This window comes from Bos grunniens, chromosome 12, assembly GCF_055505025.1.
Source record: "Bos grunniens cultivar Pamir isolate PY7600 chromosome 12, Bosgru_T2T1.0, whole genome shotgun sequence".
NCBI classification, from domain to species: domain Eukaryota; kingdom Metazoa; phylum Chordata; class Mammalia; order Artiodactyla; family Bovidae; genus Bos; species Bos grunniens.
In genome coordinates, this window is record NC_141176.1 from 73,997,289 (window position 1) to 74,021,181 (window position 23,893).

General features: G+C 42.7%; 1 protein-coding gene across 1 annotated transcript in view; it reads left to right on the forward strand.

Annotated features, from left to right (window-relative positions):
- LOC147361904 (ATP-binding cassette sub-family C member 4-like) overlaps positions 1–23,893 on the forward strand; it is a 112,221-nt gene that overhangs the window by 3,375 nt on the left and 84,953 nt on the right. Inside the window, exons 2-4 of the mRNA XM_086330239.1 lie at positions 3,255–3,365; positions 3,931–4,051; positions 22,380–22,604. Of these exons, the coding sequence (XP_086186365.1) occupies positions 3,255–3,365; positions 3,931–4,051; positions 22,380–22,604 (457 nt within the window). The remainder of the gene's footprint in view (positions 1–3,254; positions 3,366–3,930; positions 4,052–22,379; positions 22,605–23,893) is intronic.

Sequence of the window (23,893 nt, forward strand, 5' to 3'; positions counted from 1 at the left end):
CCTGTGGAATGTAGCCCTCCAGGTCCTCTGTCCGTGGAAATCCCCAGGCAAGAGTACTGGAGTGGGTTGCCATGTCCTTCTCCAATTTTGGGCCTAGCTAGTTCTAACCAATTTTTATTTTTCTCTGTAACTTCCTCATTTGAGCCTGAGACTCAGACAAAAACAGGAAGTGAAAGTGAAAGAGTTAGTCACTCAGTCATATCCAACTCTTAGTGAACCCACGGACTGTAGCCTGCCAGGCTCTTCTCTCCATGGGATTCTCCAAGCAAGAATACTGGAGTGGATAGCTAAAATAAATATGATTGTCACCTGGCTAAAGTTCCAATTCTCACACCCAGATAAAGACCAGATAAAACTAATGAGGCAGTTGGGGATACACAGACCAAAAAGCAGGAGGAGAATAATTGTAAGGGGTCCTAAGAATGGCAGAAGCCCAGGAAGCTGAGATTACCCTTTTGATACTGTCCCAGATTTGTTCAATCAGGGCCCTTCTGAGTATTGGATCAAGCGACTTTCTCTTTGAATTTTTATTGGAGTATAGTTTATTAACAATGTTGTGTTAGTTTCTGCTCTACAGCAAAGTGAATCTCTTATACACACTCTTTTTTAGATTCTCTTCCTATGTAGGCCATTACAAAGTATAGAATAGAGTTCTCTGTGCTATACAGTAGGTCTTTCGTAGTTATCTGTTTTATATATTATAGTGTGTGTATGTCAATCCCAGTGCCCCAATTTGTCCCTCCTCTCACCCTCTGGTAACCATTGCTTTTTCTTTTTCCTACATCTGTGACTCTAAGTCTATTTTCTAAAGAGTTCATTTATAGCCTGTTCTTACATTCCACATAAAAGCGATATCATATGATATTCGTCCTTCTCTGTCTGCAAGCAGCCTTCTTTAATAGTCAGGTTACACTGTCTTTTACTTGACCACTCATGTTAACATAGAAACAATAGGAAATAGTTGCAAGGGCACAAACTCCTCCTTGATCAGCCAGAAGGTAATCAGGAGCTATGCAGTGGTCGTTGTCATGTGGACCAGAGGCCCAGTGAAAATTTCATCTTTCTAAAGTTAGAGCTGGGTTCTTTAGTTGCCCAGGCCAATGTTCGAGTGCATTTTATTGTTATTTTTGTTTTTTTTAGTAGCTTTGGCTTTATAAATTGTTCCTCGTTGCTAGGCTCACCAAGGATGCTACAGGGGCATCAACTCCTTCCATTACCAGTCCAGTCCAGCTCCCTCCTGACTAGATGAATGGCTCCATTTAGATGGGAGGTGGGGTGAGTGTAATTAAAATCTGAATGTGACCTGGATTGGGGTGTGGACCTCTTATAGCCCAGTGTCCACTAGTAGAGTTTTCTTGGAGACAGTTGATGGCCCAGCGTGGCTGGTCTTTGCCCCCAGGGGCCTCGAGGACCCTCAGGGGCACACTGTGTTTGGGTTTTCTTGAGTCATGTTTAGACTAATGGTGGTGCCCTTCCATCCAGGATACTGCTGCCACAGACCAGACCCCCACAGGCTTGGTATGAGCCTGTTTCCAGAGCCCTTGGTCATGGTTTGTATCTAGAGTCAGTCATGTCTGGAGGTGGAGGGCTCATTGGAAATATCGGTTGGGTCCCAAGAAAATAGGGACTTGACTAACACATACTCCTTTGCTGGGGTGGGGTGGCAATGGGGGTAATCGTGATGTCCCTAGGCAGAAGCCTGGTGTGAAGGGATTGAACGGTAGTTTGGTGATGTTGTCAGCTGTTAGTGGAGTTCCCTGAAAGTATGGGGGCTATATTTATTCCCTGATTGAGGCTGAAGGTGGCAGACCCCACAGTCAGTAAAATTTCAGCCCTTATGAAAGTCTTGTGTTACATTTGAAAAGAAATTAATTGGCCAGGAAGTGATAATAAAACGTGAAACCTGAGTTCTGTTCAGGAAGCCTAAGAATGAATTCCGGGGAACTCATAAACACAGAGGCGAAGTTTATTTTAAAAGATAGAGATACAAAATCCTCAGCATAGACTCTGAGAGGGGGTGAAGGGCCCCCAAAAGGCAAGGATTATAGCAGTTTTATGTCTTTTCTAGTATTGACCTATACATTTTGGGTTGATTCATGACTTTAATATATGTCATTTTTGACCAATTAATGTAAACATCACAATGTCCAGTCTGTCGATTTTATGGCTTTCTTGGAAGCCTAGTTTCTCAGTTTCTCTAGACATTGCAACGCCATTCCTCGACCCTTTCTCAAGACCCCAGACCATTATTTAGGGACCAAATGTATGTTTTAAGTGCTAATGGTCTTCTTGGAGGTTTCTCTTGATAAACTGGACAGCAGTTAATAATTGTCTTGTCCTGGGTCTGAATGTTTTATGACCTTCCAGACCAGGAAAGGATTTCTCTGAATGCCTGGAAATTGGAGCATAGAGTGAGATGCTTACTTGAGAAGAGAAAAATTGAAATTAAAAAGGGAATTAAAAAAATTGAAATTAAAAAAAGTCTTACACTGTCTAGCAATTTCTGGTTCAATTATAGGGAGGACTATAAGAAAAGTCAATGTATTCATTTTAGTTGGAAAGATGCTACTTATCTTTAGGACATCTTCAGATGGTCGGGGTCAGAAAGAGGCTCATGTGAGGGAAGTCTGACAGGGCTGTAAGCAGGTCAGGGTCCAGAGCCTGTTGGTCTCAGGGTGGTGTATTGTAAAGTGATTCCCTGTAAAATTTCCTTTGTGTTATTAGCCTAACTCAGGAGGTCATGAGACCGCAAGGTTGCGTCTTACATGAATGTGACTGAGGCATTCTTGAGTTTGGTGGGCTTCCCTGGTGGCTCAGTAGTAAAGAATCCATCTGCCAGTGCAAGAGACATGGGTTCAATCCCTGAGCCAAGAAGATCCCCTGGAGAAGGAAATGGCAACCCACTCCAGTATCCTTGCCTGGAGAATCGCATGGACAGAGGAGCCTGGTGGGCTACAGTCCACCGGGTCGGAAAGAGTCGGATATGACTGAGCAACTTCACTTCACTTCACTTCACTTACAGTGTATGTTCAGTAGACCACAAACAGGGTATTTTAGTTAAGTTTTATTCTGTGTAAGCCAGAGTGACTTATCGACATCCTAATATATGTGTTTGTAAGCATATGTCTAATTGTCTCCCTACATCTTTGTATAGTTAAAATGTAGACTTCTTTTAAACAATGTCCATGAATGTAGGATTCTAATTAAAGATACGTAATTTGAATATATGTCACTCTCCTTTTAACGTTTAACAGGTGGCTAAACCCCTTGTTTAAAATTGGTCATAAACGGAGATTAGAAGAAGATGACATGTACTCGGTGCTTCCGGAAGATCGCTCCCAGCGCCTTGGAGAAGAGCTGCAAGGGTGAGCACAGGCAGCAGGGAGTACGGTTAGAAGACTGAGAATTTCTCCATGGGGCTAAAGGCTTGTGGGGAGGGGCCTTTGCTTCCTCCGGGGTCTTCTGAGCCTCCTTCCCTGACACTGAACCCTCACCCCTTCACGCTGACCCCGGGCTTAGCCCACTTTGGAGGTTGGGGAAGCCTGTGTTCCCTGTGTGAGTGGACGTGGAGGGAGCCCACAGCCATGGCCCTGGAGACCTAGCTGTGTCCTCAGAGGTGGGGTCCCTGGAGGACAGTGTCTGCCCTTCTGAGCTGCTCATGACCTGTGAGTTCAGCAAAACTTAGCAGGATCTTGTTTCTAGAATCTGGGACTTTTCTCTGAAGACCTGGTCTGGTGCTTTTGCTGGTGCTTCAGTGTCTGCACTGCTCATCTTTCAGGAGCCCTGCGAGCAGTTAGCCAGCATCTATGGGCAGCCACGGAGCGCCCTGTAGTGAAGGCTTGTCCTCTGCTCTGTCCCTCCTCTGTTCTGTCCCTCCTCTGTTTTCCTGCGACAGGGCTGTTCCTCACTGTGCTTTGTCTCTCTTCGCAGGTACTGGGATCAAGAAGTATTGAAATCCCAGGAGGATGCTCGGGAGCCTTCTTTAATGAAAGCGATCGTAAAGTGCTACGGAAAATCCTACTTAGTTTTGGGAATGTTAACATGTCTTGAGGTAAAAGCTTTTCCATACAGTGCATTGATTTTGAGTATATGTGGGTCAGTCCTGAGATGGATGGACTGAGGCGGGGAGAGGACAGTTGTTTAAGGTCTAAGGGTAAATCTCATCTAGGAATCATGATGTAGATCAGCAGTTGTATTTATCTTTAGAATTGACAGATTCTTAAAGGACTTGACCTCTGGAGATTACTATTTTTCTTTTAACTGATTAAAACATGGTGTAATGGAAGGATAGCAGGAAATATATTTTATGCCATGTTAGGATGTTTTTGGTGCTCAACATAAATATTGAGTGATCCTTGACCAAAAGAAGATCTTACAACCTCAGGGAATAGTGTCCTGTGGTTTGGAGGAAGTAAACTTCAGAGAACAGTGATCAGGAGATGGCAACAAAGGCAACAGATTCCAAAACAAAGGCCAGAAGCAGAGTTTTAATAAAGCTTTAATAAATAAAGTTTTAAATAAAGTTTTAATAAAGTAATTTGAAGTAGAGGATTTATGTGGCAACAACAGACCTATGTTCAACAACATGGAACTGAACATTATTTTTCATACAAAGTTCAAAGCAGATTGTGTTTCCTTCCTGACCACTTTCCCAGTCCCCATCTCTTCGAGAGAGACAAGCTTCATCTAAATAATTTCATCTGATTGATAACTGTCATTTTTAACTTTATTGCTGCTTCTGTCTTGGGTATTCCTTTGGAAAAGGTGTATGGATTCATTACATATCTAATGTATTGCCTATAGATTGTAAGATAAAGTCAAACACATATCTGCTGATAGTTTTTAAATTGACCTGCCCTTATACTTAGAAATATCTCTTAATAGTAGGCTTCCCTAGTGCTCAGAAGAATCTGCCTGCAATGCAGGAGACCCATGTTGAATCCCTGGATCAGGAAGATACCCTGGAGAAGGAAATGGCAATCCATTCCAGTATTCTTTCCTGGAGAATTCCATGAACAGAGGAGCCTGGCATGCTCCAGTCCAGGGGTCACAAAGAGTTGGACACAACTGAGCAACTGTTACTCACTCAAACTTGGAGTCGAGTCCAGAATAATGTAAGACATTTTACAGGTGCTCAGCAAGTAATTGTTGACTTTTCCAGGTCACATCTGATAAATGCTCTCTAAGAAAGGATCATCCCCTTCCTGTGGAACAGAACCTGGGGCCTTGCATCTGGGCTGGAGCTGCCAGAGCACCCAAGACCTCTTCCCTGGGGTGTCCCTTGCACACCCTTCCCTAGGGTGCCCCCTCCCCATAGGCCAAATCATCCAGGCCAGACGCCTACTTGGGAGGAGCTTCAACTACACCATGAATTCTGTGCACCCTCCATGCTGGTTTCTGTCCTGGCTGTGGGGGTGCTTTGCTGGTTGAAGGGGGATCTTGGTAGCTTGGCATTGGCAAAGGGTGGAGGAGGGAATGTGCAGGGAAAACTAAAGGCAGAAAGTTGTGAGGTCAGTAACCTCCATGATCCTGAAGATCCTGGGTCAAGATCCCCCAGAGGACAGTCCACTTGGGGACACAGTGCCGTCAGCCCCCTGTTCTGGCTGAGCCTGCTGGGGGTTTGCTGCAGACCCCCCTGGGTGGCTCGTGCTCTTCGTGGTCCTTTAGTGCTGCCTTGGGGACACAGGTGGCCTGTGAGTGTGTGAGGGCAGGAGGGATGGAAGATGCAGTTACTGTGAAAGGGATGTTTTAGGTGGAGAAGGTGTGAGCTGTCCTCAGTCCATTGTGTTGGGGTGAGGTGAGTGGGTCAGGTGGTTTACAGGTGGGCATCATGGCTCTTGTGTAAAGGCTGTGCTGGACTGAAGGGCACTGCGGGCAGTGGGCAGCTGGGAACCCACACAACTGGAGAGACAGATAATCTGTCAGCTCACAGGTGACTAGATGGTTCTGGGAGATGGAGTTCTCGTTGATGATAGAAGTGGATTGGGCATTGTGCCAGAGGGTGGGACAGATGTGTGGGGAAGAATGCCACTTTTGAGAGGGCACTGACCACCTAGGTACTGCAGTGCCTTGTGAAGGACAGTGGTGGGAGAGGGGACAGGAACCCTTCAGGCTGCCCCAGCCCTTCTTTGTCCCGTATGCAGCTGTCCCAGTGCTGGTATTTCCACATAGTCACAGTAAGTCTCTGTTTGAAATACACAGGTGGCAAGCTGGTGTGGTCTGTTTGTGCAGGATTTCCTGACCTCGCACAGCAGAACTGTCATGAGTTCCACTTGTCTGGAAACCCTGGGGCCTCAGTGTGTGCCTGTGGCTCATGCCAGGTGCTGGGTTGGATGAGTGGCCTCTGGGTTTAATGTTGGATCAAATCAGGAGCAGGTCTTTCTCTGCTGTCCCTGGTTCTCTAGTTTCTCTTTGGTACTGGAAGCTAAAGAAGCCTAAAGTCAAATGGATCTCAAAGCATAGCCCATGTGGCTGGGTTTGAACTGAGCTGCTGGTTTTTCTTGCTGTCCTGGGCTGTTGGCTCCTTGGGTGGGGTCACTAAGCCTTGGATGGATCCCATCCTAATATGAGCTTTGGTTCTTGGCTGTGGTAGCTCATGGCAGAAGCAGACATAGAGGGAGAGGCTGCAGGATCCGGAGTTCTTCCTGAGAGCGAATCTGCCCCACTGTGGTGCTGGGAGTGTTGGTTTCAAAGTTGTCCAGCCCCTGGAATACATCCTGCCGAAAGTGAAAGTGTTAGTCGCTCAGTTGTGTCCGACTCTTTACTACCCCACGGACTGTAGCCCACCAGGTTCCTCTGCCCATGGATTTCTCCAGGCAAGAATACTGGAGTGGGTTGCTGTTTCCTCCTGATCCTGGGATCAAATCCGGGTTTCCTGCCCTAGAGGCAGACTGTTTACCATATGAGCCACCTGAGGGTCCAGAAAGGTCCCTGGGGGCTGCACAAGGTGCAACTGGTAAAGCCCTGAGCCCTTTTTTAGGAGACTGGTCGTTGGGTGGTCATGGTGAAAAAGTGGGGAGTAGAGGACCGTAAATGTAGGGGCTCATCGGTGTGGTAGTACTGCTAGATCTATTAGCAGTGCTAGTTAGTTAAATAATTGATTTTATGAAGCAACTTCCCATGTTGTGATCTATCTGTACTCCTTGTTGGTCTTTGTATTTTAGACAGTGGAAGATGTAAACTCAATCCAGAAGTCTTTAAAACACAAATGTGTTTCCTTGCTGACCTCCAGCCCTCTTTCAATTCCTTGGGTGCACAGCATGCCCCATGGATCATCCATGATCCCAAGCAGTGTGTTCCTTCCACCCACAGCACGAGCAGGGCCTCCCAGGTACTCCTGGCAGCACCAGTGGGATAAAGGGTGACGCCAGTCCAGGGTGAGGCTTTTAGGTTTTAGGATTTTGAGATATGAAAACCTCTGTCCTGTGAGAAGTGAGGAGTATCTCTACTGCTCAGAGAAACAAGTACCAGGCTGTGGAGCCTGCACAGGTCACCCCTAATTAGAACAGAACAGCCAGCAAGTTCCTAGCACCCCTGGCCCCTGTGTGCACCTCCACAGGGACCACAGGTGGGGAGGACAGGTCCCCACCTGCCCAGGCCCCTCAGCATGGAGAGGAGGAGCCTGAAGTCTCTGCCTGGGCCTGAGTCACAGAGATCACCTCCCCAGGTCATCAGGGCTTCTCTCTGAGAGGTGAGGTCTCTACCTGCTGGTGTGTAAGTGGGGTGACTTCAGAGAGCCAGAGTGGGTTCACCCAGTCCCTTCCTCTGAGAGGGGAGGAGTGGCTGGGAATTATGTCCTCTTCCCAGAACCCTAAGAAGTGGCCTGGTCTTGTCTGGTCATTGTCCTTTTTCTGAGGCCACTTTTACTGATGGTCTCTGGTCCAGGTGGAGGTTGGGAAGCACATGTTTGTGTAAATCTTCACTTTGGAACTCAGCTGATGGCCAGGAAGTAAACAGAATCCTCTGAGAGTCCCACAATGGGCTTTGTGCCTTGACTCACAGCTGGTTCCCTGAGAGCTGCAGTGGACTTTTGCCTTTATTTCCCAACCGTTTCTTCCATGTGTCCCTCACTTCTGCTCAACCCAGGAGGCTGAGGAGTGGCTGCTGGTGGCAAAGATACTGTGGGCTGAGAGAAAGCACTGAGGACCACACAGCAAGGGAGAGGAGGAGGGGGCACTGAGCCAAGTGGACAGGGACCTGCAGAGCAGACCTGCTGTGGGCCCTGCTGGTTCCTGAGAGCATCATGTTAGCCATTAGGTGTTAGTAATACCCACCGTGATGACCTTGAGTTATAAATGAGGGTGATGCTTTTCAATCCATTTTCTTTTCTTCTTCTAAGTATATGTAAGTTTTTATTGCAAAATTAAAATAATTGTTTAAATTGAAGTATGATTGGCTTATAGTGTTTTATTAGTTTCTGGTATACATCATTAGTGATTTAATATTTGATACAGTACATAGTAATTTTAGTTAACAACTGTCACCATAAAAAGTTATTCCAGTATTACTGAGTATATTTTTTATGTTATATATTACAAACTTGTGATTTATTTTTAAGTATTTTATTTATTTACCTTTTCTCCCAGTCCCCTTTTATTTATTTGATAAATTGGTGTTTGTACCTCTTAAGTTTCCTCACCTATTTCACTTGTTCACTTCACTCCCCTCAGTGCATTTCTTTAAGTAGTCAGGGTGGTAGGTGTCTCTTTTTTAAAAGACTGCATTCATAATGATTAAAAATTTTAGCAATCTGCTTAGAAGTGAAACTTTGGCTAGAAAATTTGGCTTTTACACATGATTTTTCTCAAGAATTCTTGTTCTACTACGATCACCTATAAGCAGCAATGAGTTTTCCAAGCCCTTTGTGAAACCAGCCTCTGCCATTATGAATAGAGTAAGTCTCTGCCCCGAACTTCTGTTAATAAAGATGTTGAAATGATTTCAGAGCACTTTGAGCTGTTGCAGCTCACTTAGTTGTCCCAGGATTCCTCTGAGGGAGGCAAGGCAGGAATTTCCATAGATAAGGACCTGGAGATGCAGGAGGATACTTGATGGGCTTAGAATCTTGTGACTTGCAGGTGGCCAACCTGGTTTCTGAAAGACAGCTTTCTGATTCCTAGACCAGTGCTCTCTACATCATGTCCTGAGGCTTCCTCTCCTCCCACAGCCTCAATTCTTCTTGCTATTTCGCGTGTGTATCAGAAATATACATGTTAATAAACTTCTGTTTGATTTTCTTTTTAATTTTTTTTGAAAATTTATTTATTTATTTTATTATTATTATTATTATTTTTACTTTGCAATATTGTATTGGTTTTGCCATACATCTACCTGCACCCACCACAGGTGTATACGTGTTCCCAATCCTGAACCCCCCTCCCAACTCTCTCCCCATACCATCCCTCTGGGTCCTCCCAATGCACCAGCCCCAAGCATCCTGTATCCTGCATTGAACCTGGACTGGCGATTTGTTTCTTATATGATATTATATATGTTTCAATGCCATTCTCCAAATCATCCCCCTCTTCCCTTTCCCACAGAGTCCAAAAGACTGTTCTATACATCTGTATCTCTTTTGCTGTCTCGCAGATTTTCTTCTGTTATTCTGTCATTTATTATAAAGACCTCAGCTAAGAACTCAGAAGGGTATAGGGAAATAAGCCCCTATGTCACCCTAATACAGCTTCAATAATTGCTATAATGAACAGTCTTAATTCATCTGAAACTCACTCTCACTTCCCAAGATTATTTTAAAGCAGTTCCAAGACATCATATCATTTTTATCCATAAATATTTTAGTATGTATCTTTAAAAGATGTGGAATCTCCCCCCACTAAACATATTTGCTGCTGCTGCTAAGTCGCTTCAATTGTGTCCGACTCTGTGCGACCCCATAGACGGCAGCCCACCAGGCTCCCCCGTCCCTTGGATTCTCCAGGCAAGAACACTGGAGGGGGTTGCCATTTCCTTCTCCAATGCATGAAAGTGGAAAGTGAAAGTGAAGTTGCTCAGTCCTGTCCGACTCTGAGCAACCCCATGGACTGCAGCCTACCAGGCTCTTCCGTCCATGGGATTTTCCAAGCAAGAGTACTGGAGTGGGTTGCCATTGCCTTCTCCACTAAATGTATTTAGCATAAACATTATTATTATTATGCATAAATATTTACTTCAATGTCATCAATAACTAGCCAGTGCTCACAGTTGTCTTTTTCCCCTCTTCTGTTGGAAGCAGTATTAAATAAGGTACACTTGGCTGACACAGGTTATTCAGATTGCCTTTCTGTTCCCCTCCACCCCGAGCCTCTAGGTTGTTTGTCCTGTAGAGATTCCTACAGCCTGGATTTGGCTGATCGCCTCTCCCCCTGTGTCAATGAACACGTTCCTCTGGCACCTTAGGTTGGTGTTTAGGTCTAGAAGTTTGATGTAACTCCTTTGGATTTTCTTCACCCCTTTTGTCTATTTAGGAGGTAGGGTTGTATATCTCTCTTATGAGGTACATAACATCTTTTGTGTGTAGGAGGGGTGGTGTTATGGGGGTGTGTGTAATGTTAGGAGCTATTCATGATCCTTTCTCAAAGTCCATTAATTCATTACGGGTTGCAAAATGGGTAAGCTCTTTGATTAATCCTGAAATATAGTATTTATAGGGAGAGTAGGAGAAAATGATTTTTTCACTTTTTAAAACCTATTTTCAAAATGATAAATTGGTTCTCCTCTGGGGCTCATGAGTTTTTATTGTTTTTTGGTTTGGTTTTGTATATGTCAGTTTGAGCTCATGGATTTCAGCATTTCTGACCTGCTTCAGTCCATTTCATTTGTTATGCTTGTGCAAACATTTGGCCACCTTTGGGCAATGCGAGTCTATTCAGGTTGGGTTCTAAGTATTTTGCACATACTCTAGAAGTCTTTGCTAGTTTTTTTTTTTTTTTAATGTCTTTTTTTGTTTTGCTTTTTGGTTTCTGGTGTGACAGGATGTTTTTATCTCATTTTGTACAGCATTTACTCAGCCTTGGAATCATCCATTTCTCCAAGCAGACCTGTGTTCTTTTAGTGTGAAATGGTTCTTATAGATGATAGTCTGGTTGCTAGAGGAGCTTACTGCTCTTGATTGTTTTTCTTGGCTTTTTCATTAGACAAAGTTAGAATACATTTTTTAAGGTAAACAAATATGTTTATAAGGGTGTTTCCAATCCAAGTCAGATGCAGGACACTAGTGTTTCACTTCATCTTATTGTGCTTCACTTCAGTTCAGTCACTCAGCCATGTCTGACTCTTTGCAACTCCAAGAACCGAGCATGCCAGGCCTCCCTGTCCATCACCAACTCCAGGAGTTTACTCAAACTCATGTCCATTGAGTCGGTGATGCCATTCAACCATCTCATCCTCTGTCATCCCCTTCTCCTCCTGCCCTCAATCTTTCCCAGCATCAGGGTATTTTCTAATGAGTCAGTTCTTCATAAAAGGTGGCCAAAATATTGGAGTTTCAGCTTCAACATCAGTCCTTCCATTGAACAGCCAGGACTGATCTCCTTTAGGATGAACTGGATGAATCTCCTCATAGTCCAAGGGACTCTCAAGAGTCTTCTCCAACACTACAGTTCAAAAGCATCAGTTCTTCAGCACTCAGCTTTCTTTATAGTCCAACTCTCACATCCATACATGACCACTGGAAAAACCATAACCTTGACTAGACAGACCTTTGTTGGCAAAGTAATGTCTCTGCTTTTTAATATGCTGTCTAGGTTGGTCATAACTTTCCTTCCAAGTAAGCGTCTTTTAATTTCATGGTTGCAATTACCATCTGCAGTGATTCTGGAGCCAAAAAAAATAAAGTCAGCCACTGTTTCCACTCTTTCCCCATCTATTTGCCATGAAGTGATGGGACCAGATGCCATGATCTTAGTTTTCTGAATGTTGAGCTTTAAGCCAACTTTTTCACTCTCCTCTTTCACTTTCATCAAGAGGCTCTTCAGTTGTTCTTCACTTTCTGCCGTAAGGGTGGTATTATCTGCATATCTGAGGTTATTGATATTTCTCCCAGCAATCTTGATTCCAGCTTGTGTTTCATCCAGCCCAGAATTTCTCATCATGTAATCTGCATGTAAGTTAAATAAGCAGGGTGACAATATACAGCCTTGATGTACTCCTTTTCCTATTTGGAACCAGTCTGTTGTTCCATGTCCAGTTCTAACTGTTGCTTCCTGATGTGCATATGGGTTTCTCAAGAGGCAGGTCAGGTGGTCGGGTATTCCCATCTCTTTCAGAATTTTCCACAGTTTATTGTTATTGTCTTGCATGTCTCTTTTCTCCCATCATCTATTCTCTTTGTCCAATGTCTAAGCCCAATTCTCAATGATATCAACATAATTATTCATTTGTTGTACCTTATAAAGTGACTTCTGAAAGCAATCTAATATTTTTATTTTCTTTTGGAGATCATACTATGTTCATGTGGGTGTATCACTCAGAGACTGTGTTTTCAAATATTTTGTTTCAAATCACTTTTGATAGTTCTTTTTTTGTATGGCTTTGCAAAACAAAACAGAATGGGTTTCTATATTTAGGTGCTTTTATGTAATTTTACTCTAAAATTTTAGGAATTTCTTTTTTAAAATTTAGTTATTTTATAATTATAATTCTGTGTAATGTTTTCATGATTCCAAAATCAAGAAAAGGATACTTAAAGAAGTCTAATATCATTGTTAGCTCTATTCTAATTCTCCTTCTCCTTTTATAGATAACTTTCCAGGCTAATTTTGACTCATCTTTTTATTCAGTTCAGTTCAGTTCAGTCGCTCAGTTGTGTCTGACTCTTTGCGACCCCATGAATCGCAGCACACCAGGCCTCCCTGTCCATCATCAACTCCCAGAGTTCACTCATACTCACATATATCAAGTCAGTGATGCCATCCAGCCATCTCATCCTCTGTCATCCCCTTCTCCTCCTGCCCCCAATCCGTCCCAGCATCAGAGTCATGTTTCTTTAATAAATTTTTTTTCTCAACATTTTATTTTTCTGACTGTGCAGAATGAACATTTTCAATTTCAATACTGTAATCTCTGGACTTTTCTGGAAGCATGAAATGTGCAATGGAACTCTGGTAAAAAGTCTTTGTAATCATTGTAATTCCTGCAGATCAGGTCTGCAGCCATTCCAGGTTCAGATGCCATGACAGTGCGAGAGTGGAGGTTAGCAGATACTTATATGGGGTTAGTCTCTGCATCCAGAATCTACAGGGAGAGGCATCTTCTCCACCCTAATCAGTTGAACCTAAACCAGTTTCTGGAGGCTGGGTCTTGGGTGACAGAGTGCAGTTATTCCCTCCCAGGTGATGCTAAGGTGTGGTCAGGATGAAGACCAGTGTGTAAGAGAAGAATGAAGGCTAGTATGTCTGGAATCCTGATGATTGTGATTTCTGCAGGTTCACTGCTTTTCTTCCTTGTCTTTGGATTTTTCTCAACTCTACATTTTGTCACCTTTCACCCAGTTCTAAAGATCCTGTCTATTCGTTTTTTTCCTACAAGCCCATTCTTTTCTGCTTTTACGTCTCTCTCAAGAGTTTGATAAGACTTTGATAGCTTGTTTCTATTTTTGTGGTTTTTTTTTTCCCCATGAATGAGATATGGGTAAGTTGTGTGAGAAATGTTTCAAGTGCATTAATGTGGAGAAGGAATTCTATCCACTTAGAAGTTCTAGCATCTAAGCTAACCCTGCAAGAAGTTAGCCTAAGAAGCAAAAGGTGGGACACACTGTCAAGTGCTTTCCTGAGGCTGAATACCAAGGACTCTACCAATAAATGTCTACCTCGAGCTTCCCTGGCAGTTTACTGGTTAAGACTCCAGGTCCTCGGTTTTTTTTTTTTTTCCCCCAACTTATTTATTTATTTATGTATTTTTAATTGTATTTTATTTTTAAACTTTACATAATTGTATTAGTTTTGCCAAATATCAAAATGAATCCGCCACAGGTATACATGTGTTCCCCATCCTGAACCCTCCTCCCTCCTCCCTCCCCATACCATCCCTCTGGGTCATCCCAGTGCACTAGCCCCAAGCATCCAGTATCGTGCATCGAACCTGGACTTATTTATTTTAATTGGAGACTAATTGCTTTACAATATTGTGGTGGTTTTGCCAAACATCGACATGAATCAGCCATGGGTGTACATGTGTTCCCCCATCCAGAACCCCCCTCCTACCCCTCCTACCTTCCTCCCTCCCCCATCACTCTGGCTTGTCCCAGAGCACCAGCTTTGAGTGCTCTGCTTCATGCAACAACTTTTACTGGTCATCTGTTTTACATATGGTAATATATATGTTTCAATGCTATGCTCTCATATAGTCCTGCCCTCTCCTTCTCCCACATAGTCCAAAAGTCTCTTCTTTACATCTGTATATCTTTTGCGGTCTTGCATATAGGGTTGTTGTTACTGTCTTTCTAAATTCCATATATATGCATTAATATACTGTACTGGTATTTGTCTTTCTGACTTACTTCGTTCTGTATAATAGGCTCCAATTTCATCCACCTCATTAGAACTGACATAAACACATTCTTTTTTATAGCTGAGTAATATTCCATTGTGTATATATACCACAACTTCCTTATCCATTCATCTGCCAATGGACATCTAGGTTGCTTCCATGTCTAGCTATGGTAAATAGTGCTGTAATGAACATTGGGGTACATGTGTCTCTTTCAGTTCTGGCTTCCTCAGTGTATACATGCAGCAGTGGTATTGGTGGGTCATATGGCAATTCTATTTCCAGTTTTTTTAAGGAATCTCCACGCTGTTCTCCATAGTGGATGCCAAGGTTTTTGATCCCTGGTCAGGGAACTAAGATTCTGCATGTCACATTGTATGCCCAAAATAAAAAGTCTGCCTCAGAGACTCAGACTCTCAGATAATCCTGAATAATGGATGTGGTGGTATTAAATTCATTTCTTTTAAAGATCCTTTATGATTTCAGATTTGTGAAGAATTCTTGTGAAAGAATAAAACTATATGCTCAATTGGTTTGTGGAAAGAATATACATGTGGTCATAGATTAATGTCGAAGAGGAAGGGTTTAAGGGGGCAGTGTTTGACCTTGTTCCTGCTTATCAAGGGGATGCTACCCCGCGTCCAAGGTCAGGGGCAGCAGCCGAGAGTGCCAGGCTGTGACAGTGCAGGAGCAGCCGAGAGGAGCTACCCCATGCATGAGGCCAGTGGCAGCGGCTGGGAGGAGGAACCCCATGTCCAAGGAGTGGTGGCTGCGGGGGCGCAGGAGGGCCTAGAGGAGCTATTCCACGTTCAAGGTCAGGAGGGGTCGCCGTGAGGATATACCCCTTGGCCAACATAAGAAGCAGCAGCTGCGCTTTGCTGGAGCAGCCATGAAGAGATACACCACATCCAAGGTAAGAGAAACCCAGGTAAGACAGTAGGTGTTGCAAGAGGGCATCAGAGGGCAGACACACTGAAACTATAATCACAGAAAACTAGGCAATCTAATCCCACTAGGACCACAGCCTTGTCTAACTCCATGAAACTAAGCCATGCCTGTGGGGCCACCCAAGACGGACGGGTCATGGTGGAGAGGTCTGACAGAATGTGGTCCACTGGAGAAGGGAATGGCAAACCACTTAAATATTGTTGCCTTGAGAACCCCATGAACAGTATGGAAAGACAAAATGATAGGATACTGAAAGAGGAACTCCCCAGGTCAGTAGGTGCCCAATATGCTACTGGAGATCAGTGGAGAAATAACTCCAGAAAGAATGAAGGGATGGAGCCAAAGCAAAAACCATACCTTGTTGTGGATGTGACTGGTGATAGAAGCAAGGTCCAATACTGGAAAGAGCAATATTTCATAGGAACCTGGAATGTCAGGTCCATGAATCAAGGCAAATTGGAAGTGGTCAAACAAGAGATGGCAAGAGTGAACGTCGACATTCTAGGAATCAGCAAACTAAAATGGATGGGAATGGGTGAATTTAACTCAGATGACCATTATATCTACTACTGCGGGCAGGAATCCCTTAGAAGAAATGGAGTAGCCATAATGGTCAACAAAAGAGTCTGAAATGCAGTACTTGGATGCAATCTCAAAAATGACAGAATGATCTCTGTTCATTTCCAAGGCAAACCATTCAATATCACAGTCATCCAAGCCTATGTGCCAACCATAATGCTGAAGAAGCTGAAGTTGAACAGTTCTATGAAGATCTACAAGACCTTTTAGAACTAACACCCAAAAAAGGTGTCCTTTTCATTATAGGGGACTGGAATGCAAAAGTAGGAAGTCAAGAAACACCTGGAGTAACAGGCAAATTTGGCCTTGGAATATGGAATGAAGCAGGGCAAAGACTAATAGAGTTTTGCCAAGAAAATGCACAGGTCATAGCAAACACCCTCTTCAAACAACACAAGAGAAGACTCTACACATGGACATCACCAGATGGTCAACACCAAAATCAGATTGATTATATTCTTTGCAGCCAAAGATGGAGAAGCTCTCTACAGTCAACAAAAACAAGACCAGGAGCTGACTGTGGCTCAGATCATGAACTCCTTATTGCCAAATTCAGACTTAAATTGAAGAAAGTATTGAAAACCACTAGACCATTCAGGTATGACCTAAATCAAATCCCTTATGATTATACAGTGGAAGTGAGAAATAGATTTAAGGGACAAGATCTGATAGAGTGCCTGATGAACTATGGAATGAGGTTCATGACATTGTACAGGAGACAGGGATCAAGACCATCCCCATGGAAAAGAAAAACAAAAAAGCAAAATGGCTGTCTGAGGAGGCCTTACAAATAGCTGTGAAAAGAGGAGAAGTGAAAAGCAAAGGAGAAAAGGAAAGATATAAGCATCTGAATGCAGAATTCCAAAGAATATCAAGAAGAGATAAGAAAGCCTCCCTCAGTGATCAATGCAAAGAAATAGAGGAAAACAACAGAATGGGAAAGACTAGAGATCTCTTCAAGAAAATGAGAGATACCAAGGGAACATATCATGCAAAGATGGGCTCGATAAAGGACAGAAATGATACGCAACTAACAGAAGTAGAATGAAGAAGAGGTGGCAGGAATACACAGAAAACTGTACAAAAAAGATCTTCACAACCCAGATAATCATGATGGTGTGATCACTGACCTAGAGCCAGACATCCTGGAATGTGAAGTCAAGTGGGCCTTAGAAAGCATCGTTAAGAACAAAGCTAGTGGAGGTGATCGAATACCAGTGGAGCTAATTCAAATCCTGAAAGATGATGCTGTGAAAATTCTGCATTCTATATGCCAGCAAATTTGGAAAACTCAGCAGTGCCACAGGACTGGAAATGGTCAGTTTTCATTCCAATCCCAAAGAAAGGCACTGCCAAAGAATGCTCAAACTACCGCACAATTGCACTCATCTCACACACTAGTAAAGTAATGCTCAAAATTCTCTAAGCCAAGCTTAAGCAATACGTGAACCATGAACTTCCATATGTTCAAGCTGGTTTTAGAAAAGGCAGAGGAACCAGAGATCAAATTGCCAACATCCACTGGATCATGGAAAAAGCAAGAGAGTTCCAGAAATACATCTATTTCTGCTTTATTGACTATGCCAAAGCCTTTGACTGAGTGGATCACTATAAACTGTGGACAATTCTGAAAGAGATGGGAATACCAGACCACCTGACCTGCCTCTTGAGAAACCTATATGCAGGTCAGGAAGCAACAGTTAGAACTGGACATGGAACAACAGACTGGTTCCAAATAGGAAAAGGAGTATGTCAAGGCTGTATAGTGTCACCTTGCTTATTAAACTTATATGCAGAGTACATCATAAGAAACGCTGGGCTGGAAGAAGCACAAGCTGGAATCAAGATTGCCAGGAGAAATATCAATCACCTCAGATATGCAGATGACACCACCCTTATGGCAGAAAGTGAAGAGGAACTAAAAAGCCTCTTGATGACAGTGAAAGTGGAGAGTGAAAAAGTTGGCTTAAAGCTCAACATTCAGAAAATGAAGATCATGGCATCTGGTCCCATCACTTCATGGCAAATAGATGGGGAACAGTGAAAACAGTTTATTTTTTTGGCCTCCAAAATCACTGCAGATGGTGATTGCAGCCATGAAATTAAAAGACAGTTACTCCTTGAAAGAAAAGTTTTGAGCAACCTAGATAGCATATTGAAAAGCAGAGACATCACTTTGCCAACAAAGGTCTGTCTAGTCAAGGCTATAGTTTTTCCTGTGGTCATGTATGGATGTGAGAGTTGGACTGTGAAGAAAGCAGAGTGCTGAAGAATTGATGCTTTTGAACTGTGGTGTTGGAGAACTCTTGAGAGTCCCTTGGACTGCAAGGAGATCCAACCAGTCCATTCTGAAGGAGATCAGCCCTGGGATTTCTTTGGAAGGAATGAATGATGCTAGAGCTGAAACTCCAGTACTTTGGCCACCTCGTGGGAAGAGTTGATTCATTGGAAAAGACTCTGATGCTGGGAGGGACAGGGGGCAGGAGGAGAAGGGGACAACAGAGGATGAGATGGCTAGATAGCATCACTGACTTGCTTGACGTGAGTCTGAGTGAACTCCAGGAGTTTTTGATGGACAGGGAGGCCGGGCATGCTGTGATTCATGGGGTCACAAAGAGTCGGACACGACTGAGCAACTGAACTGAACTGAACTGAATTGCTTATCAAGAACATTTTAATTTGGTTAGTTTCATGGTTGATAAGAGAAATCAATAGCACCCCACACCAGTAGTCTTGCCTGGAAAATCCCATGGATGGAGGAGCCTGGTAGGCTGCAGTCTTTGGGGTCGCTAATAATCAGACATGACTGAGCGACTTCACTTTCACTTTTCACTTTCATGCATTGGAGAAGGAAATGGCAACCCACTCCAGTGTTCTTGCCTGGAGAATCCCAGGGACAGGGGAGCCTGGTGGGCTGCCATCTATGGGTCGCACAGAGTTGGACATGACTGAAGCTACTTAGCAGCAGCAGCAGCGTGGTTGATAATGAATATTTTCTCAGTTGTTTTCTTTCTTATTAGTGAAAGGTGAGAATCGGTAATGTGCAGATGAGAGAATTCCTTGGTGGTGCGTGCTCACACTTGCGTACACGTTGTGGGGTTAGGTCCTGGGAATGCTGCCACCAGTGTCTGTGTCCCCAGCCACAGCCACTCCTTGCCTCTCTGAGGGACTCTCCAAGACAGAGTCTTCTGAAATTGGACCTTTCCTTGGGATTCACACCACTATTTGATTTGGAGATAATACTTGGAATGGAGCGTTGAGCATATGTAAGGGCTAATCTTCTGGTAATCAGAAAATCTTTTGCCTGGTTTGCCTCAGCCAGTTTTACCAAATGCCAGAAATGGAAATATTCACAGATTACAAATGGTGCTGATAGCTGTCCTGTTAAATGACTCTTCATCTCTAACCTTTCCTTGTGTGTGGAGGGGACGGATTTACTCAGTCTACCTTTGAGGGCCATAATCACTTCTGCCCTATGTGTTCTGATGATTGCAAGCATCATATTTAATATGTGTATTCTTATTCTCTATATGTAATTTGGGGTTTTGTTTTCACAATTTTATGCTATTCACTATTTTGCTTTCTATTTTTTTTTTTTTTGAGAGAGAAATTACTGGAAAATTGTTCTTTGCTTGCTGTTATTTTTCATATGGAGTATAATATCAATTTTCTGTTTTCATTAGTTGCAACTTATGCCAGAGTGGAAATTCCTTGTATGTTATACTTTTCATTACCTTTCTGAATTACCATGACTGCTCCTTGTTAGAGGAAAACTTGTGCATTTGTACTCAGTATCTCAGTTGTGTCTGATTCTTTGCGACCCCAAGGACTGTAGCCCACCAGGCTCCTCTTTCCATGGGATTCTCCAGGCAAGAATACTGGAGTGGGTTGCCATTTCTTCCTCTAGAGGATCTTCCCAACTTAGGGATCAAACCTGCATCTCCTGTGTCTCCTGCATTGAGATGAATTCCTTATCATTGAGCCATTGGAGGAAGTCCCCAAATAGTGCTTAAGAATAACAAATGACTTTCCTCCCAAATTACATCAGATCAAAGTAACAGATCATGACTGAAAACCTTTATTATCTTTTGAAAATTTCTATTCCAAAGAAATAAAAATCATTATCAAGAAAAAAAAGAATTGACAGATGAGTAAAAGGTATGGGCCCTAAACTGGCATTATACCTTAATGAGGCTTTTTGATAAACTTTTTTTTTTAATATTTATTTATTTGTCTGTGCTGGGATTTAGTTGCCACATGTGGGATCTAGTTCCCTGACCAGGGATCTAACCCAGGTCCGTTGCATTTGGAGTGTGGAATCTTAGCCACCGGGCCACCAGGGAGGTCCCACAACTGGGTTATTAAATATTGTTTCTCCGCGACAAACAAACCAGATGTGTTTAGGTGGTAGTGATCTTCTTTTATTTACTCTTTTTTGCTGGATTTGTTGCACTTAACCATATTCTCTTTGGTGAGTGATGTTACTCTTATTTCTCCTGTAATTACAAGGATTTTAGGCTCAAATGGAGAGCTGAGTAAAAGGCAACAGTGATTCCCAAAAAGAATCATAAATTTCAGGAAATTTGGGGATGGCAGATATTCCTGCTGGGCTTCTGGTGGTTTGTGGCTGCAGCACTGGACTGCCCTTGGCGACACCTGGGCTGGGACTGCCCATGTGTACAGTTTGACATTTTTGCTTCTCTGTGTGGCCTCCACATTCCTATCTCAGGAAACTCCATAAACAGTGTGCTTGACAATCTGCTATATGAGGGACTCTTCCAAGAGGTCTCTGTGCCTCTTGGGATGGATGACAGGACATGGTGGAAATGTATCAGAACTGATCATTTTACTGCAGTCTGATCATATTACTTATACTTCTTCAGCTAAATAGTGTTCTCTTTATCATCTATAGTAGATGAAAATTTCCCTGCCTTCATGGAAGGAGAGGCAGTTGGTGCAGCCTGTGAACGTGTGTGTGTGCATGCATGTGTACATGTGTGTAGAACACGAGGTTTAATGAGACACCCATATGAGGCATTGGGACATCTTTTGATAAATATCCTGACCAGGCACTAGTTGGGTAAGAAAATGCTTAGTTTTTTTGGTGTTTGGTGTTATGGATTCTCCTTCCCTTCCTCTTGTATGTGGCTTCCTCAGCTTCAGACAGATAGAAGAGAGCTGTCAAAGCAAACCTGTCAGTTGCTTATCCTGTCTGTGTTAGTAAGGTGGGATTGCCAAAAAGAAAAAGGTCTGTTCCTGAAAGACTTTCAAACTTTTAACATTTTGTCTTTTATGAAGTCTGTGTAGGAAATGATGTTGAGGGTGGGGATGTATACTTTAGGTGAGTGGTTTTCATTCACTGAGTGGTTTTCCTTGATGGTGAAGGAAGGGAACCTGGGGAAAAGGAGACCTTCAAGGGGTGACTGGACAGAGGAAGTAAGTTGTGGGGTGAAGTGGCTGTTTGGCAAGGTAGGTAGGTGTTGCTGTTTCTTTGCCTTTTTCTCTGAGAAATAAACTTGCTTCCCTAAGTTTTACTCAGGGTGGAAGCCTCAGTGCACCTTGTGTCAATTGGTTTAGCCTTGGGGAAGGGAGGATTGGGAACATTTCTTCCAAACCACCAACTGCAGTGGATGGTGGATGGAGAACCATGGAAGACATCATTTTTTGGCTTGGTCTCCACCATGTTTAATTTTTTACTCCAAGGAACATTCCAACTTCTAGAGGGTAGAGGCATATTGAGGCAGTGCTCTCAGGAGCTGAGAGCCTACAGAGCTGCCAAGCCTGATTTCTTTGTGGTGTTTCAACTGAAGCTGGTTTCCTTTCTCTTGATCTACAGACATATGGAGTTTGGGATGGAAAGGAGTGGGTGTTTGTGCCAGGGTATGAGTTCATAAAGATTCCTGAAGAAGATGATGAAAGCATGTCTCCCATATGTGAACCAGGTTGACTTTCTATTGGGCTGGGACATTGAGAGGACAGGGGACAGGGGCAGGCTGCCAGCAGGCTAATTCATATGAAAGCAGATTTCTTCCTCTTCTTCTGCCACCTTTTTCCTTATTCATCTTAAGGCTCACTTGTATTGTGCCAAATGACTTCTAAAGCACTGGTTGTGATATTTATACTGAGTATACACAGTGTATTAGGCATAAGGTATAAGACTTTACTATCTTTGAATGTAAAATTTTGCCATAAGGTTAAATTGTTGCCGGCTTGTCTTATAGGAGATAGTGGTTCTGCATATCTTTCTTTTAAATTAGCCATGAATGTAGTGTTTTGTCAAAATGTATTTTTAACCTACTAATGCTAAAAGTGAATCTTGTATTAAGAAAAACTGACATTTCTAATTAAGACTTTTTTTTTTCTTTCAGGAAGGCACCAGAGTAGTCCAACCTATATTTTTGGGGAAAATGATTAGTTATGTTGAAAACTATGATCCCAATGATTCTGCCGCTTTGCACGAAGCCTATGGCTACGCGGCAGGGCTGAGCGCCTGCGTGCTGGTGTGGGCCGTTCTGCACCACTTGTACTTCTACCACATGCAGCGTGTGGGGATGAGGCTGAGAGTAGCCGTGTGCCATATGATCTACCACAAGGTGAGTGTCGCTCGGTACCATGTTGTGTACCTCTCCTGAAGCATCAGGGACATTTAAGGAAGGTTCTCTGTAAACTAAAAATTACATAACTGGGATCATTTACACCTTCCTAGAGAAGCTTGCTATTTGCATCAAGCCAAGTTTGTTGTTGTTGAAGTAAACTTCACCAATAAATAATGAAAAATTTTCTTTTGAGATCACGTGAGGGCTGCCCTTGATAACTTTTAGCCATAGGCTATGGCATAATACCCACTAAATTTGTAGTATTAAATTAATATTAAATTATATTTTTTAAATATTAAATTAATATTTAAAAATAAGCATCAAAAGTATCAAGCTGATTTTTAGTGTCTTCATGCTTAGATCCCATAGTGCTGTTTATAGAAATTTTTTCTTGTTGTTCATTAAAACCTTAATTTATATCAGATATTTATTTAAAAGGGAACTAAGGAGATTGGATCAATAAAACTATATCTAGAAGCAGATAATGTATTTGAGAAAGGGAATGATTATAATTTTAAAAGACCCATCTAATTATATTCAATATACTTATGTTAATTAGAGAAAATATAAAGAGAATTCATGCCAAATATAGACTCACTATATTCTATGGATGTGATTGTTGTTAATGATATTAAAGAAAATAGAGTTTTTGAGATAAAACTTGAAATTTTACAGTTTCATTCATTCTAGAGAGAACTTGTTGCTCTTAATTTAAGCTACTTTAATACAATATTTCCTTTTATCTTTAGTATGCAACACCCCACTCCAGTACTCTTGCCTGGAAAATCCCATGGATGGAGGAGCCTGGAAGGCTGCAGTCCATGGGATCCGGAGAGTCGGACAGGACTGAGCGACTTCACTTTCACTTTTCACTTTCACGCATTGGAGAAGGAAATGGCAACCCACTCCAGTGTTCTTGCCTGGAGAATCCCAGGGATGGGGGAGCCTGGTGGGCTGCTGTCTATGGGGTCGCCGCACAGAGTCGGACACGACCAAAGTGACTTCACTTTCACTTTCAATGTGTTCACCGATTTTGTATTGAGGAATGCCAGGAAATTATTTCACAGTTTACCTTGGTCTAAACTAGTATAAAAGGAATAAGGATATCAGGTATCTTTACAAAGGTATTGCCACAGATATATAAGTGTCAAGAGCTGAAGGGTTCTGTTTAAATTTGACCTTGGATACCTCTTTGCCTCAGACTGTTTGCTTTAAAAAACAATCCTTATTTGACTGTATTGTAGCCTTGAAATTTTCCAAGAAAGTAGATCGTAAATGTTCTCACC